The sequence below is a fragment of the Erinaceus europaeus genome, unplaced genomic scaffold, assembly GCF_950295315.1.
Source record: "Erinaceus europaeus unplaced genomic scaffold, mEriEur2.1 scaffold_407, whole genome shotgun sequence".
In the NCBI taxonomy this organism is placed as follows: Eukaryota; Metazoa; Chordata; class Mammalia; order Eulipotyphla; family Erinaceidae; genus Erinaceus; species Erinaceus europaeus.
In genome coordinates, this window is record NW_026647663.1 from 35,245 (window position 1) to 47,651 (window position 12,407).

At 43.7% G+C, this 12,407-nt stretch overlaps 1 protein-coding gene across 1 annotated transcript in view; it reads left to right on the forward strand.

Moving 5' to 3' along the window:
- The window catches only part of KANSL1 (KAT8 regulatory NSL complex subunit 1), a 46,430-nt gene that overhangs the window by 21,091 nt on the left and 12,932 nt on the right, over positions 1-12,407 (forward strand). The window contains exons 4-5 of the mRNA XM_060184222.1: positions 142-334; positions 8,159-8,330. Coding sequence (XP_060040205.1) covers positions 142-334; positions 8,159-8,330 — 365 coding nt within the window. The remainder of the gene's footprint in view (positions 1-141; positions 335-8,158; positions 8,331-12,407) is intronic.

Sequence of the window (12,407 nt, forward strand, 5' to 3'; positions counted from 1 at the left end):
TGAGCAGACATCAAGTGATGTCTGCTCCAGGACACTCACGTTTCTCTCTGAATATTTGCAAGAAGAGGATGTTGACCCATATGAAAGGCTTTTTTCCTTCCATCTGAGAAACAAATACTCTTTTTTCCCCCCCTTGTGCAGCCTTCAGCCTGTCTTGGCAGACCACGTTCCAGCTGACAGTGATGCTGATGAACAGTTACATAAAAGGCAGCGACTGAACCTGGCTTCAGCATCAACTGACAGCACGTGTGTGGCAGCCCGAACACGTCCTGTCCTGAGCTGCAAGAAACGGAGGCTTGTCCGACCCAGCATTGTTATTCCTCTATCCAAGAAGGTCAGTGCCATTGAGACTTGGTTGTTGTTGAATAGTGAGCCTGATGCTCAGGAATAGTAGTAAGTCTCTTGCCAACTTTGATTGATTGATTCAGTGCAGACTTTCCACCAAGGTTCCCAAAGGTGATTAGAAAAATACTGGGTTACTGACCACTGTTTCTGAGAGATTCTGACTCAGTTGTTCTGAAGTCACACCTAGGGATCTTCTTTCCAAATAACAGTTAGCTCCTAGGTGACTGCTCAGCCAGGTTTGGAAACTATTGGCTAAAGCTTCTTAATAGCATTGATAGCACTGTGAGAGAGGAAGCTTAAATGCTATCATCAGTACTTCGAAGGAGAATGTTCTTCCTGTTAGGTCAGACTCTCCACTAAGAATTCTATATTGATGTTAACTAACAGAAAATAGAGATTAATTTGAAATTTTAGGAAATCTGATTCGATGACCTTTCAGATTACAGAGGGGTTTATTCCATATTTTATGAAAATTACACTCTAGTAAAATTAAAATTAGTAGTGTACAGTGATTAAGAACATTAACTTTTTATTTTTAGTTGATAGATTGGAGGGTGGCATCAGCACTTAATATTCTGTGGCTTGCGGCACACCAGCCCCCTTTCTCTCCTTGACCCCACTCTCTCAGGGACTCAGAGAACTAGTGGGGCTGTTTGACGATCAGGTGAGATTTTCCCACCAGGGTTGTGTGACTATTGAAAGGATGAATATGAAGCAACAGTCATTGTTGATTTGTTTCTGTTCATGCATTTACTCATGTAGCAAGTAATTGTGACCATCATCGTTTCTATGCTCTAATACTCTACTAAGCAAACACAAAAGGGCAAAAGTCCTTTTCCTCCTGAATTGTGTGACTCTGCACAGAATACTGAGCAAAATAATCAGTAGGACATGTGCTATGTATTGGATAGCGTATTGGAGAGAAAATGCTAGAAGCGAAGGCTGCCATGCTCAAATGGAGCATGTGATGTGCGTGATGCCTCTGTGTATATTTGTACTCTATGATATTCATATCGCATCTATGCGATGCAGGCAGGACATTTTCAAGGCTTAGGCGGGAAAGATGCAGAAGAGAGCCAGAGGCAATCTCATGAAGTAGAAACAAGATACAGACTCTGGTATGCTGAGAGGAAGGTGTGACCAGTCAGGTTAGATGGAAACTGAGAATTGACTGTTGGATTGGGACCATGGTTATTGTAGATCTTTGTAAGTTAGAAGGGAAGAGAGTAAAATTCTGTGTTAGAATGGGCTCAGTAGAGAATGAGGTGGAGAGAATTTCAAGGAATGTAGATAAGGTTTTCAAAGAATATGCCAAGTAGAACAGAGAAATAACCTGCTTGATGGGTAATCTTTTCTAAAAAATATTTATTCCTTTTTGTTGTCCTTGTTTTTTTATTGATGTCATCGTTCTTGAATAGGACAGAGAGTAATGGATGGAGATGGGGAGAGAGATAGACAGACACCTGCAGACCTGCTTCACCCCCTGTTTAGCGACTCCCCTGCAGATGGGGAGCTGGGGGCTCCAACCGGGATCCTTAGGCCTGTCCTTGCGCTTTGCGCCATGTGCGCTTAACCCGCTGTGCTACCGCCCAACTCCCGATGGATAATCTTAAGATAGACCTATAATTAAATATTTGCTGATGAGAAAACTGACACAGGAAAGAACTGTTAGAGATGGTCTTGTTTGGACAGTGGATTTTTAGCGCTTGTTTTTTTTTTTGGTAATATATACAGTTGGTCTGTACAACCTTGCCATGATCTTTCTTAGAAGAAACTGTTAAACTGGAAAAGTAACTATCAGGCTGTATCATTTCTCTTCTGTTTATTAGATTACTTGAACTACCAAAATACCAGAAAAGAATGGGATTGTCAGGTATTTCATACTGACATTTGAGTCCCTTGGCTTTTTAAAATTTATTTCTTTATTGGGGAATTAATGTTTTACATTCAGTAGTACATGCATAACATTTCCCAGTTTTCCATATAACAATACAACCCCCACTAGGTCCTCTGTCATCCTTCTTGGATCTGTATTCTCCCCACCCACCCCAGAGTCTCTTACTTTGGTGCAGTACGCCAATTCCAGTTCAGGTTCTACTTGTGTTTTCTTTTCTGATCTTGTTTTTCAACTTAAGCCTGAGAGTGAGATCATCCCATATTCATCCTTCTGTTTCTGACTTATTTCACTTAACATGAATTTTTCAAGGTCCGTCCAACATCGGCTGAAAACGGTGAAGTCACCATTTTTTACAGCTGAGTAGTATTCCATTGTGTATATAGACCACAACTTGCTCAGCCACTCATCTGTTGTTGGACACCTGGGTTGCTTCCAGGTTTTGGCTATTCCAAATTGTGCTGCCAAGAACATATGTGTACACAGATCTTTTTGGATGGGTGTGTTGGGTTCCTTAGGACCTATCCCCAGAAGAGGAATTGTAGGATCACAGGGCAGGTCCATTTCTAGCCTTCTGAGAGTTCTCCAGACTGTTCTCCACAGAGGTTGGACCAATTTACATTCCCACCAGCAGTGTAGGAGGGTTCCTTGGACCCCACATCCTCTCCAGAATTTGCTGCTGTTCCCTTTTCTGATGTATGACATTCTCACAGGAGTGAAGTGGTATCTCATTGTTGTCTTTATTTTCATTTCTCTGACAATCAGAGACTTGGAGCATTTTTGTCCATGTCCTCTCCTCATTTTTGGATGGGGTCATTTGTTGTCTTGTTGTTGAGATTTGCAAGCTCTTTATATATTCTGGTTATTAGCCTCTTGTCTGATGCATGGCATGGAAAGATCTTCTCCCATTCTGTGAGGGGTCTCTTGGTTTGGGTAGTAGTTTCTTTAGCTTTGCAAAAGCTTTTTAATTTGATGTAGTCCCATAGGTTTATGTTTGCCTTAGTCTTCTTTCTAATTGGTTTTGTTTCATTGAAGATGTCTTTAAAATTTATGCAGAAAAGAGTTCTGCCAATATTTTCCTCTTAAGTATCTGATAGTTTGTGATCTAACATCCAAGTCCTTGATCCACTTGGAATTTACTTTTGTATTTGGTGAAATTTGAGTCCCTTGGCTTTTTAAGTAGCTATATAAACTTAGACTATTTTCTGGGGGGGTTGAAGAGTTTATACTGGGAAAGTTTAAAAAAAAAAAAAACAACAAAAAGCTAATATTGTCAAATAAAGAATGTAGTTTTTGGTCATGCGCTTAGCTCATTTATTCAGAATAAATTAAACGTCATGGGGAAATAATATTTCTCTTAATGTTTCTACAGCGTATTAGCAACTATGTCATGTCATCTAGGGATACTGTTATGATTTCTTTTTAGGTTGAGGAGATAGCGAAAGATTTTCATTCCTGAGGCTCTGTGGTTCTAGGTTCAACCTCTAGCACCACCATATTCGAGAGCTGAGCAGTGTTCTGGTTTAAAAAATAATAATAATAATAAACTAGGGTAGTAGTCTCCTAGACTTTTTTTCTTTATCATTTATGAAATAGCAAACTTTCCTTATTGCTGTTGACATTAGCTGTTTCTGGGTTGTGCCTGAAAATTTCAAAGATACATGTATAAATTTTTAAAAGACAGTTAAGGTAAGGGGGAGACATATGTAAAAAGTTAAGTACCTTTGATTCCAATGTCAGTTTCTAACACAGTCTTGATATACTCAAAAGATGTTTTTTATTATTATTACTAGTTTTTTAAATTTTTTACTTATAAAAAGTAAACTGGAAAAACCATAGGATAAGAGGGGTATAACTCCACACAATTGCCATCACCAGACCTCTGTATCCCATCCCCTCCCCTGATACATTTCCTATTCTTTATCCCTCTGGGGTTGTTATTATTATTAGTTTTTTTTAACCAGAGCACTGCTCAGCTCTGGCTTATGGTGGTGCAGGGCATTGAACCTGGGATTTGGAGCCTCAGGCATGACCGTCTCTTTGCATAACCATTATGCTATCTACCTCTGCTCGAAAGTTGTATTTTTATGAGAGTGTCACAAAGAGATCCAGACCACTCACTGTTCAGCTCTTGTTTGAAGTGATGCCAGGAGTCGAACCTGGAGACCTTGGGTCTCAGGCACACTACGTCTGTGCCCTAAGAAGGACCTTGAATGTCCAGACTGTGTTTTCTTTCTTTTAAAATATATATATTCCTCCCCCCTCCCATTTATGAGAGAGTTCCAGAGACTCCCTCTGGCCTACTGTGCAGTGCCAGGAGTCAAACTCAGGACCTTATTCATATCTGTAAGGCCCATGCTTTTCCAACTGTGAGGACCTGGGTTTGTGGGCCTTGGGCCAGTGTTGTGGTGGTCTCCATCGTTTTTTGTCCATTCTCACCTCCTCACTCCCGGGGAGGGCTAGGGACTAAAATGAAGAATGAAGAACTCATCCCCAGGGTCTCCTCTGAGGCATTTTACATACATGAGTTTATGCCCAGACACCATAGACATAAAAAGAGGATACGTGGAGGTTATGTCTGTACACATCCTTTGTCAGGAACTAGCTCAGATATATATTTCTCTATAAGAACTGTTGATTTCTTGAGGCTGGGCAGTGGCACACCTGGCTAAGCACACATAGTATGAGACACAAGGATCTGGGTTCAAGCCCTGACTCCCCACCCGCAGGGGAGGATGTTTCACAAGTGGTGAAACAGGTCTGCAGGTGTCTTTCTTTCTCTGTCCCTCTCTATCTGCCCTCTCTCTACTTCTCTCTCTCTCCTGTCCAGTAAGACAGGAAAAATGGCCACTAGGAGCAGTGGATTTGTACTGAGCCCCAGCAATAACCCCAGAGACACAACAAAAACAAACAAACAAAACCCCGTTGATTTCTTCATTATTGAGCCTTTTTAATTTAACAGAAATGATCTGTTTTTTAATGTTCTTATTTGTGGAGCTGTGACAGTTTCAGTGCTCAAGCAGCTTGCTTCTCACATGCTTCTGTGAGGGGAAGGGGTTCAAACCTGGGTCCTTGAACCTGGTGAAGTGTGCCCTCTACCAGAGGGACCCTCCCTCCCGGCCTTCTCTCCCCACCCTCATCACCAACGTTCTATATCATTATCATCATGCCTATTGTCTGAGGCACTGTGGCACCAAGGATTTCTTTTGGCACAGCACCTCCCAGGTGGTCTTGTCTGTGGAGCTTGAGCCTTGCATGACAGTGTAGTCAGCCCTACTTGAGGGCCATCTTTCTGGCCCCACATGAATGGGGGGGGGGTCCTCCCCAGGGCTTGGCACCTACCTGATCCCACCACTTTCTTTCCTTAGCTGTTCTGTGGCCTGTGGCCCTGACTAGGAGGTTGGACCTGTGTCCTTGAGCATGGTGATGTGTGCACTCTACCAGGTGATCCGTCATCTAGAACCCTTTGAATGTTTTTAAAGACTAACTGAAGGGTGGGCAGGGCTGGGTTGCATAGTGGTTATACAAAGAGACTCTCATGCCTGAGGCTCCAAAATCCCATGTTCAATCCCCTGCACCACCGTAAACCAGAGCTGAGCAGGGCTCTGGTTAATAAAAAAGGAGTTGGGTGGTAGCACAGCTGGTTAAGTGCAGGTGGTGCGAAGCGCGAGGATCAGAGTAAGGATCCTGGTTCAAGCCCCCGGTTCCCCACCTGCAGGGAAGTCACTTCACAGGCGGTGAAGCAGGTCTGCAGGTGTCTATCTCTCCGCCTCTCTGTCTTCCCCTCCTCTCTCCATTTCTCTCTGTCCTTTCCAACAAAGAAGACCACAATAATAACTACAACAGTAAAACAACAAGGGCAACAAAAGGGAATGAATAAATAAATAAATAAATAAATCTGCAGTGAAGAAACCGTTTTTTGTGTCTGAGCCTTTATATTTTTAAAAATGTGGATGTTATTCCTTGATTAGATGATGCAAAAGAGTATTTAGCATTTAGACATTATAGAAAGCCAGTGTATAAATGCATTCTTACCCCCTTGCTGTAGTCTGCACAGGGTAAATGTTTGGTTTGGCAGCATATCTACCTATTTCTCCAGATTAGTTTATAAAGAACTTAGCTTATGCTGACATAAGCAACGTCAGTAGACTGTTCCGTTTATCTGTGCTAGAGACACATGCAGTGCTTCTAGTTCTGTCACTCCTAGTCAGTGCTTTCTTGAGTGCCTAGTGTGCTTGCTTCTCCCCACTTTTCCAGAGTCTCGTAGTAGGCAGTTGTTCTGTTCCTATGCACTCTGCCCTTGAGATAGAAGGAAGAAAAAAGAAAAGCTCTGCCAAAGAGCAGCTGTGTTTTGCTTTTTCTTTTTGTGTTGTAGGTGCCTCATGCATGAGCAGTCTCCCCACACTCTAGGCTCACTCTGGAGCTAGGCCGACACAGACTCCAGACTGTCCCAAGTGGTGTGCTGGGGCATGAAACTGAGCCCGACTTCAGTCACTCCTATACCTGTTACTGCTTCTGGGCGTCTCTTTTTTCCTCTTCTCTGTCAGCTAAGAGAAACAGTGTCTAGCTTCCTCCGGTTTCCAGATTCATTTCCTTCTCAGTGATGGCATAAAAATGAGATTCCTGGTGAAACACACTGGGTCCTGGTGGAATGGGAGTGCAGATCCCTATCTGTCCCTAGTGGGGCAGGGCTCTAGGGAGGTGAGGTTCCAGGACACATTGGTGAGGTTGTCTGACCAGGAAGTCTGATGGAATCACAGTAGCATCTGGGACTTGCTGGCTGAAAGGCAGTAAGACAAGCATCCTTTCTTTTAATGGTTTTTTGAGATCATACGTTGGCATTTCCCAGGAGCTGTTGTTTTCCTCCTCAAAGCATGGAATTGTGGAAATCCCCTTTCTTAAAAAATGAAATCCTTTTGAAAACCTAGATTCTACTTCCCCGTGGACCTAGCTAAAGAAATTGTCTCTCACCCTGCCCACATGTGCACAGGGAAAGCACAGTGATTTCTACCCTCTCCAGTTATGCTAACACAGTGGCCATATGCACAGTACCACTGCAGGTAACTTCATCACAGGGCTTTCAGAGCGAGCACATGTGTTCTGCGTAGTGCAGGGAAACTCGTCATCTCTTTTGACACCCCCTGAAAGTCTTTGAGGAAATTATGTGAACAGAAGAGGAGAGGTATGGCTAACTGTTAAGACTCATTCCCACCTGGGAGTCAGGAATCAGATATTTGCCTCAGCATATAGTTGAAAACCATCCTGGTGGTGGAAGCATCCAGACTTTGCAAAGTGTGCCACAGAAAATGGTTTCTAGTAGCTTTTGATGCCTGGCGTCAAGTAAGATTTCATCTTTGAGAAAGAAGCGAGTTTGACTGCCAGCCCTGTTCCAGCACGTGGAGCTGCCATGACTCCAAAGGAGCCTCTGGTGCTGTGGTGTTTCTTCCTCTTTCTCTGCCCATCTCTCTAGCTGAATGAAAAATTGACTAGGGGTGGGGTGGTCATTCATTTACAAGGCCACCAAAAGGGGAAACAAGTTTACTTAATTGTTTGGAAGATTGTTGTATTGGAAATGACAGTGATTCAACAAACTTCCAAAAGATATCAGAGCTTGAATTTGCAAATCACTCAGCTATACTTTCTTCCACTGGAGTTAAGGAAAGACAGCTTCTCGTATGATAGGTACTCTAATACGGAAAACGTGGATAAATAAATGTGCATCCTCACCTACACAGTGAACTGGTGGTGTGCAGTTTCTTCCCTGGAAGAGGAAGTATCATGGACACAACGATACTTGATGTGAGCTGTTAGCAGTGTCATATAGATGTCACTAGATGGAAAGGGCTTTTAAGAACCTTTGGCGTGAGTAGGGACCTTGATTTTTACAAGACACATGGTCAGTTCTGTTGGCTTTTCCAGGCTCACCGAAGTAGCACTGTGCGCTCTGGCTGTGATGTGAATCCCTCCTGCGCGCTGTGTGGCTCAGGCAGTGCTAGCACCATGCCGCCCGAGATCGACTATGAAGCCCCTCTGTTGGAACGCCTTTCCCAACTGGACTCTTGTGTCCATCCAGTTCTAGCATTTCCAGATGGTAAGAAGTGTTCTCGAATCTAAAGGGGGGTGGGGCAGGGGCTGTGGATTACAGCATATTACCTTATGTTGGACCCTGGGTTCAAGGCCTGGCAGCATGTGGGAGCAGTATTGATGTCATGGATGGGAGCTATCTCCTCCCACAGCCACCCCTCTCACCTCCCATTAAAAAAGAATTAAAAGTTTGGCGCAGGAGCAGTGGGTTCATGCATGTATGGGACCCTGACACCTCAATATATTATCTTGGTGCCATCCTATTACACTACTTTCTTTTCTTTTATCATTATTATTATTTTTTTTTTTTATTTAGACACCTGCAGACCTGCTTCACCACTTGTGAAGCAACCCCCCCTGCAGGTGGGGAGCTGGGGGCTCGAACCAGGAACCTTATGCCGGTCCTTGCACGTCACGCTATGTGCGCTTAACCCACTGCGCTACTACCCAACCCCCCTATTACACTACTTTCTGTCACAAAGTCTTCTCTTAGATTTGGCCATTAGGGGCCAGCAGATCCAACAGACCAGTATGTGTCGCTGTAAGATTACAGCTTGCAAGGAGATTTCCCCCATGTCCTTTGAGTGGCTACGGCAGGCCTAGGAACATTTGCCTCCAACCACGACAGCTTGGTCCACTTGTTCCAGGGTATTTTCAAGTGTATTTTATGTGCCACGATGCAGAGTGAGTTGAGCAGCATTGTCATAACAGCCTTCTTATCAGGAGTTGTACAGATTACCTCGGTTACATGGTTGGCTCTAGGACAGATTCATAAATATAGGTTCTTATTGTTTTTTTCTAAATTGTATTAGACTAAGTATTGAAAGGATTAAGAGCCAAGTTAGGTTTTACTTTGACTAGAGTATAATTGGCGAGGTGGGTTTAAAAGAAAGATTTTTGGTTAATTAAACTAAATACATTTTCACTCAAGGATTAATTTATTCATCTTCACTGGAGCTCGGCTTGACCGCTCTGTGTTGATTTTTCAAATCGAGGCAGAGGGGAAGACACTATGTTTCCTCCCTGCTCTGTTCTTAGAGCCTTGCAAGTAGGGGCAGTAGGAAAGCTTCATTGGGTAGTTTACGCTCAGTGCTCACCGCACTGGACAGAGCTTTTATACTAGGGTCTCTTTCTGTCTCATCTGAAAGAATAGCCTTACCAGTAGTCTTGTACAAGTTGTTGAAAGAATAATAGAAGTAGATATCTGAGGAATGAGGGTTATGTAAGCTACAAGATTTACTTGGAAGTACGAGGGGAGAACGTTCTAGCGGCTCTTTCTTAAAGAGCCCAATACTAAATAAGCTTTGTTGGCCAAACTGTTTATATTCAGTCTGTTTGCAGTCACCCCCTCTTGCCACTGTAGCACAAACACAGCCCCTGACAATGTGTAAACAGATGGCATGTGGCTATATTCCAGCAAAACTTTCTTAATGTATAAAGATAAGTTGTTGGTAGCTGGCCTAGAGAAGTGCTTCTGCTTCTTCTAATTGTTAGTTGATTGGATGACTCTAATCCCCTCTTCCTCATTTGTTCTTCAAATGATTGAAGTCTGCTTTTAGTCACTGAAATCCTGTAATTACTTCATGCCTTGTTATCAAAACTCTTCAAGTATTGCATTAACAACCCACTGCCATTTTTTAATTTTTCCCTTTTGTTGCCCATTGTTATCATTATTGTCATTGTTGTTGTTGGATAGGACAGAGAAATCGAGAGAGGGGGAGAGAATGATAGACACCTGTAGACCTACTTCACCTCCCGTGAAGCGACCCCCCACCTCCAGGTAGGGAGCTGGGGGATCGAACCAGGATCCTTACGCTGGTCCTTGCACTTAGTGCCATATGTGCTTAACCCACTGCGTTACCGCCCGACCCCCCCCCCCCCCGCCATGTTACTTCTAGTAAGACTAGAAAGGTTGGGAAAAAAACAAACAAACTTGGAGCATATATTGCTGGGGAGCATATATAGCCTGGGGGCAACTGCTTAAATGGAAATCTAAGCACTCCTGTAATTGAAAGATTCCCAGGTCGGAGAGTCACCCAACTCCAGAGCACACCCTCAGATGCATCATCCATATCTGTACTAGATTGTCCAAAAATATGTCATGGCTTTCCTGAGCATCCAGTAGTGTCTCCTGAGTTACCAAGGCTTCCCTATGTCAGTGGGTAGAAGCGGAAGTTACAGTGCAGACAGCAGCAGCTGACTGTTTACATGGGCCCCAGACCTGACCTGGTCACCCCTCTGCAACCTCTTCTCTCGAAGGTACTTAGGGCCGATTTCCTAGCTCTTGTAAATGACACTTAGCTACCATCTGAGTTCATGACTTGTTATTTGGCCTCAAGGATTGCTGCTGTAGACTTGTAGACTTCACACCTGTACAGTTCCATTGCTCCCTACTGAGTCCCTTATTACTGTTGGCTAGAAGGTGAGAGGCAGAGAGGGGAGAGTAGAGGGAGAGAAGAGATACCACAACTGGTGAAGCTTCCTGCATCGTGCTCTAAGGGCTTGAGCCTGGGACTTATGCATGGTAAAGAGTGCTCTGCTGAGGGAGCCGATTCTCTCATCCTCATGACAGTTGTTAAAGTGGAGTTTCACAGGTGTTTCCCAACCAGTTTGTGTGGGTTGTTAGAATAGGAACCAACTGCAGCTCTTTATCTGAGAAGAGTCTTCCTGACTAGAAATAATAGGCTGTGAGAAACTACATCTGATTGGAAGGTAGAGGCAGTAAATTGTGATTGCATCACCTTTAGGACTTAGAAGGAGGCTCTCATTTCCTTGTCACCTCACTTAAGCAGTTAATTCTTAGCTGAAATGTAGAGCATGTATATAACCTTGGGGGAAAGAACATGAACGGAAGCTTGAACTGCGCAGGAGCACCACCTACTGGCCATGATGCTCTGTGCCGCCTGGAGAGGGCAGGTTTTCCAGACTAACTGCACTCGCGAGGCTCAGCGGCAGGAGGAGGAAGCCAAGCAGCAGAGTCTGCTTCCTGAGCACGTGGCACACCTTAGTAGAGCCCTCCTGCGGCCGGTCTCTGCGGGGAGCGTCACTGGTGGCGGTAAAGCAGGGCTGCAGGTCTCTGTCTTTCCCACCTCAATCTCTCATCTCCGTCAAAAAAGAAAGAAAGCTTTAAAAAAGTGGTGGAAAGCAGTGAACAGGATAATCAAATGAATCTTGGGGTTTCTGGTCCCTGAGGTCCATGGCCTTTTCTTTTTTTAAAGAATAGTAACTTACTGTAGAATTCAAGCTAAAATGCTTAGACATTTATATGTGTGAGCTGGAAAAAATGTCAGTGTTAAAAACAAAGAATAGTGACATATTAGTAGTAGTCACTTCTGTCTTCATCCTGTTTGTGACCAAAGATCGTGACTCTTCTTAACACTTTAACTCTGTTCTGGTGCAGGTGTGGGCTGTGGAGTCCAGTGGCCTGCGTCCCTTGAACAGTTTGTCCAAGGGATCATTCAGTTGATCAGCATGTTTATAGGGGCTTTGCACTTACTTCTGCATAACAGCTCAACTCTAGGACACAAGTTGCAGTTGTGCAACTTCCATTGGAGAGCTTTGCTTGTTAAGACATAGGTATGCATCTTGAGAGAGGAAGGAAACTGATCATCAAGGGAACAAGACAGACCGAGCACACTGAACTCCACCATATGTGGCACCAGCCAGGGATGGTAGCAGGTGGACCTCAGCCACGCAAGCCCCGTGCTCAACACTGAGCTGTCTTCCTGACCCTGTTTGATAGCATTTAAATGAGAAATTCATTAGGGGTAAGATTTATTATAAGAGTCATTGATGTGGCAGGCTGGGTTGAGAGACTCGACACTCATTTAGTTTAGCTAGATAATAACACATGGGTGTCCTCTGAGTTTTCTCAGATTGATTGATAATGATTGTATTAATCAGATTTAATTAATTCCTAATTAGTTAGGAATTAATCGTTGCTTTTTAAATTTTATTATTGACAGAGACAGAAATTGAGAGGGGAGAGGGAGATAAGAGACAGAGAGACACTTGCAGCCCTACTTCACCACTCATGAAGTTTTCCCCCAACAGGTGGGGACCAGGGGCTTGAACCCAGGTCCTT